Consider the following 6000-nt stretch of genomic DNA (forward strand, 5'->3'; position numbering starts at 1 on the left):
CCTAACCCAAAGATTTTTAAAACAATCTTTGTACCTTAGTATGATTTTACCCTCTGGTAATGTACAAGAAATCTGACTCAAACATCTGTGCTGGAAAATGGGATAAGCTACACAGTGAGTTGTTGTGTGATTGTTGCCGGTTATATGAACTGACTAAATGACACACGACACATGAAAAACACATAGTGCAGAGTATGCACTCAACAGTTGTTGTTATATACATATGCATCTTTGAGAGACAGACAGACTGACTGACTATGTAGTTCCAACTGTCCTGGAACTCTAGATAACTGGTCTACCTCCACCTCCTTAACGTGCTGGGAGGAACCATGGACCACCAGGCCAGGCCATGTTTGTTTTTAATCTTTAGCTTATTTAATATGTAAGATATATTAACCACCATTTTATTCTCCCCTACATTACCTCATTTAGAATATAATACACAAAAGGCACAAGAGTTTCCATATATGAAACTGTCCCAAATGCTAAGCTGTACAGAGTTTAGGTAAGTGTGTGTACACACACACACACACACACACACACACACACACACTTGAAATGTTACTGGCTGAACTGCCTTTTTTTTCTTACACAAGATGATAATTTATTAAAATTTTACATGAAATTATTCCATATGCTTAATTTCATGAGTCTATCCTCTTTTCAAACTAAAATTATTATCCATCAGTAAAAACCTTCTCTCTTGTGGCTGTGGCTAACCCAGTTCATTTCCTTGACTTTCTGGAAAATACATTCCTTCAGATGGCTTATTTTTTTTTTCTGTTCACCATGTTACTCTTGATTTCTCTAAGTGTCTCAACTTTACTTGCCCTCCTATGTCTGTAATGTAGGGAATAGAGATTTTTTTTCTTTCTTTTCTTTCATATCCTTCCTGGTGGATTTCCGCTGCTTCTTTGATGTCATAGTGATTCTGCTTGTTTTAAGAGCGAGAACAAGCCAGAATTCTAGCACTAAGGCAATCAGAGCCTCATCCACTTACTTTTCCTAAGATTTCAGAGAAAGGACACTAATGCATTGAGGAATCTAAGTAGACATGCTTAAATCAGATGACCTCACTATGTGAGTAGAGACACTTTCTTATGTTATATTTCTTCTGTGTAACGTAACTAGTGTGTATTTGTAGAGCTAGAACATTTTATATTTGATTTCTACAGATATTTAAGGTATAGGGAGGATGCTATCTATCATTGAACTGCCTTTTTTATATGCCTTTTTCTTCTTCTTCTCCTCTTCCTCCTCCTCCTCTTCTTCCTCCTCCTCCTCCTTCTTCTTCTTTGAAACTTTCTCTGGAAAGTATTAATCTTTCTTATCTTTCATTTCTGTTTCCTATGTTCCACACTGTGTGGATCTTCTACCCGGTACAGTTTATTCTGTGGTCACCACTCCAGTGGATGTGCTCAGCATCTCACGCATGAACCACAGCCCTCCTTCCTTCACTTTCTTCCTCTCACTTCCTCCAGTTTAACTACACACTACCAGGATTTCATTACATTGTTCCTCTATTCAAGGAATTCCAAAAGCTCCCCACCGAGCACAGGGGAAAGTCCCCACCTCCCCCGGGGCCCAGCATGCTCCCACGGGGCTTGCTTCCCTGTTCTCTAACTCCCCCTGTAGGCTTCTCACGTTAGTTTTCCCCACTGTCTGCGTTGCATGTTTTCTCTTGCTCATCCAGATCCTGTCACTCCTTCAGTGGCCCAGCCAGCTTAAACAATTATCTTTACTTTAAGGCCTTTCTTCACAGTTCTGTGTATGCTGGTCTCCAAATCGCAAACTGGTTTTGTAGCTTAGTGTGGCTTTAACATGCAGGTTTTGTCTTTATCCATTAGCCCTGAGGTCCCTGAGGCAGGACATTCTGGCTAAGCCTTGTCTGTGTTTTCTGCAGCAGTTGGTGCAAAGCTAAGCATAACACATGGTCAGTGACTGGTGCGTCCATCTTGGTCCAGAGGCTCCAGCAACCCCATTTATACACAACACTAACTTGTCCCTCTCGTCCTCTGCATATGCCTTGTGTTTGCCCTCAAACTTTTCTCCTACCTTCCTCTGTGTGCCGGCTAGGCTGTCTTGCCAAGGGGTAGTGACCAAATCATGGGCACCAGAGTACCTGTCAGAGGCTCAGCAGCAATACTCGTGCCCACCCCCTGCCCCCCATCGGCATTCCATTGGTTACATCTGAACAGGGGGGGCTTGGTTCTCTGCATGCATTGTTCTTGGCTGGTGCATCAGTTTATGTAGACCCCCTGTGTCCATATCTGCAGGCCTTGATGGTCTCCCTGTGGACCTCCTGCTCCCTCCTGGATCTTCTATCCCCCGTTCTTCCCTACACCTCTCAGGGCTCTGTCCAGAGTCCAGTGTTGAGTGTCCCAGTATCTGTCCTGATCCCCGCCCCCCTCTGGGTGGAGTCTCTCAGAGGACATCTATGTTGGGCTAAAATCCACTTATAAGTGAGTATATACCATGAGGGTTTTTCTGGGTCTGGGTTATCTCACTCAGGATGATCTTTTCTAGTTCCATCCATTTGCCTGCAAATTTCAAGATTTTTCTTGTTTTTAATAGCTGAGTAGTATTCCACTGTGTAAAGGTACCACAGTTCTGGGGCTTCTTGAGCATCTCTCAGTGAGTCACTTTAACAGCCATTCCTTTCAGTGCCCTTCCCTCATCGTCTCTCACAGAACCACTTCAACAGGGATTCCTAATAGACTTGTGATGAGGGTGTAGTTTAAAAACAGATTGCTGAGCTGTGCTCAAAGAGCTTTTAATTCAGTGTAAACAGCATCAGTTTTTTGCTTTTAGTTATACCAAGGAATGTGTGTGTGTGTGTGTGTGTGTGTGTGTGTGTGTGTGTGTGTGTTACAGTCTCCATTCAGAAGTTCTGATTTAAAGAGCTTGCATTTGGGCCTTCCTAATGTTTCTCAGGTGCATCAAAGGTTGAGAGCTTGTGTCTTAGCATGGGATGTGAGTCAGGACTGCACCATCCTACTGAAGAAACCCTATGGTCAATCTAGCTTGAGATCTGTGTCAGAAGCTCTCTGAACGGGACTTGAGGCAGAGGCAGGGTCAGGACTTATCAGTCCCTAGCATTCTCTCCCCCACCCTTAAACTTTTTAGCCTTATTTATGATCAACATAATCTGGCCTCTCTTTATTTTAGTGAGTTGCCAGTCTTACTTGTTTCCACACTGACATAACCGTGGCACACTAATTTTCTGAAAAAGCCATGATTACAGGGCCACTTAAATTGAAACATGAACTCAACTTGGAAAGATGGAGCTAGTAATCTGGGCAGAACGGAAGAATCAATAAAAGGTCCCTCAAAGTTACTGATGTCAATTGGGTTTCTAAACAAACCTTGAGTTCTGCTCAACCCATACGGAGTCTAACAACAACCTGAGAGGCAACAGACTGCCTTTCCCTGTCCATCAAGCCTTCCCCACTCCACTGAGAGAATTCCATCATCCCAGTTGCCCTGGCTTTCCTGATCTTCAGAAGTCAGCATATTGTTTTCTCAGCCTTTTATTGTGGTATATCGAAATTTCAGCTCTGAAAATCCTCTTGACAAATACGCATACATACTTACATTGTTCTGTTAAAGTGACACTTAAAACTCTAACAGCAGTACCAATGTTGAAATACATTTTAAGGCACCACCAGAAACTGCCGTAGAATCCCAAGTTTTCTATTCCAAACTGTTGTTTTCCCCAATGTTTACTTAAAGATTTAAAAAAATTCTTAAATTATAGTCTTTTTGACTAGTCCACAACCCTGAAACAAATGTCTTTGCAACTCATTTGGTGTCAAAAATGTGACTCTGACTAGAAATGATATGAGGCAGGTAACAGCTTTTAAAGCTTATTCCATTTAGTGTAACCAGGCAATACGTTTTCTACAGTTTTAAAAATGATTGATGCTGGGAAATTGGCCAAGGCTTTTCTGTAAGTATTACATGTGGTGTATGTACTTAGTTGCTTTCTTAAAAATCTGAAAAACTTGACATTACAAAGACCTATGGGCTTCAGATACCAGATGTCAGACCTATAACCACACTGTTTTCAAATTCTCTCATTCTAAACCTTTTTCTGTTACGGTGATGAAAGGGGGGGGGGGAGAGGGAGGGAGGGATAGATATTTTGATTGATTTGGGGAAAGGTGCTTGTCATTAAAAACTAAACTCGTTCATATAACTGCTTCTAAAAGCAGATACATTTCCCCCTAATAACCACCTTAGGCAAAACTACTAGGAGGATGGTGAGATGGCTCAGCAGATAAACGCACTGGGCCGCTGTGTGTGGCTCTGAGTTCACATCCTCAGAACCCTTGTAAAGATGGGTTCAGCAATGTGCATCTGTAATCTCAGTACTCCCATAGATCTATAAGAAGTAGCCAGAAGAGAATCCTGGAAACCTGGTTTATGAAGATTCAGAAACAAGACACCTTGTCTCAAATAAGTTCAAAGGTGAGGACTGACATCAGAGGTTTCCCCCTGACCTCCACACATGTACACCACGCTCACATATATACATGCACATTACCAGACATAGACACACAGACTTGAAAAACAAACAAAACACATTGGTGTTGAGAAGTCCTACACAGTAAGCTCTGAAAACCCAGGGCACCGGCAGACTACAATTTGATTGACAAATTGCTTCAAAGCATTTCCCAGGGCAATCCCTAAGCGCAGCTGCAATTTCCCAGCCAGTGGTAGCTAGGCTTCTAAAATGTGTCATTGCTATCCACGATTTGCTGCGCTGACTTAGGAAAAAAGAGTTGTCTTTAACACTTTCCAGTTATTACAAGCGTTAGACATTTTGGAAAAACCTATCAAATCATAACATTATTCTGACACTAATACTTTATAAAGGAGGGTGAGCTATTTCAGTAAGTTCTTAGTCATTTAAGAGGGTGGCTTCAAGAAATTAATTGCAAGTAGAAATCTTAAAAAATGTATAATATCCCTTAAACTTTTACTATTTTGTCACGCACAGATGTGTGACAAGTCATAACCTTTAAATATATGAAAGCAAACTTACCAGAAGTATTTAAATAGTATGTCAAATAAAAATGTCAAAATCAGAGGTTAATTATAAGCAGCCAGACTCACAACCACCAGTACAAACAGGGGCAAGGGAGAGAGGGGATGATGTCCCATCACATCATTTGGCTGTATGGAGTTTGAAGGCTGAGAGCGCCTTCCAAATAACCCTTGCAAAATCCAGCTGGGAAACGACCCCTGTTAAGCTTAGGTAACTGAGTTTTAAAAAGAAGAAAAAAGCCTCTCTCCTTTAAGTCACATGTCTGTACCATATGAAAAATAAAAGCATCAGGTATACATCTACCTCCCACGACCCTGATAGCAACGGAAAGGTCAGAATTAGGTGGAAACTCGCCTCGGAGTCTGTTCCACCTGAAGGAAGAAAGGACAGAAAAGGCGAAGAAGAGAGAAGCGCTGCCCCAGCTTCCCCCAAGGCGGGTTTTCCATCTCTGTTAAAAAAAAAAAAAAAAAAAAAAAAAAAAAAAAAAAACCACTGCCGCCCGCCTGACATCTAAGCTTATCCAACAGAGAAAGTAGGGAGCCAGATCCCAGACGACAAGCAAACGCCCAGCGTCGGGCAGCGGACTACACTGCCCAGAGCATGGAAAGCGCGGCTGCCCCGGAGGCGCGACTTCCCGGGTGTCCCCTCTCCCAGGTCGTTTTCACCAGCCGCCAGGGCGACCCCCCGGCCCCCGCCCCACCTACCGCGGCTGCGCCGGCCGTCACGATGGGTGGCAGCTTCTCGCGCTCCGGCTCTTTTCCCTTTTTCTCCTCGGAGGCGGCCGCGGCCACCGCCGGCGGCGCTCCGGGTGAGGGATCCCGAGCCGCCTCACTCATGTCGGGCTGGGCGGCTGGGGCGCGAGGCGGCGGCGGCGGCGGCGGCCGGACTGCAGCCGGGGCTGGCGCTGCTGCAGCCGCGGCCGCGAGAGGGCTCCTTCCAACCGCCGCCGC

At 44.0% G+C, this 6000-nt stretch overlaps 1 protein-coding gene across 3 annotated transcripts in view; it reads right to left on the reverse strand.

The window, feature by feature from the left end:
* The window catches only part of HECTD2 (HECT domain E3 ubiquitin protein ligase 2), a 60841-nt gene extending 54841 nt beyond the window's left edge, over positions 1 to 6000 (reverse strand). For 2 of the 3 annotated variants that reach the window (XM_084763846.1, XM_084763848.1), the window contains exon 1: positions 5755 to 5999. In XM_084763846.1, the coding sequence (XP_084619972.1) occupies positions 5755 to 5886 (132 nt within the window). In that variant the 5' untranslated portion in view covers positions 5887 to 5999. Of the gene's footprint in view, positions 1 to 5754 lie in introns of all 3 variants that reach the window. The other variant, XR_014775806.1, reaches the window with a different exon arrangement.

The sequence above is a fragment of the Acomys minous genome (genome assembly GCF_964271855.1).
Source record: "Acomys minous genome assembly, chromosome: 2".
Classification (NCBI taxonomy): Eukaryota; Metazoa; Chordata; class Mammalia; order Rodentia; family Muridae; genus Acomys; species Acomys minous.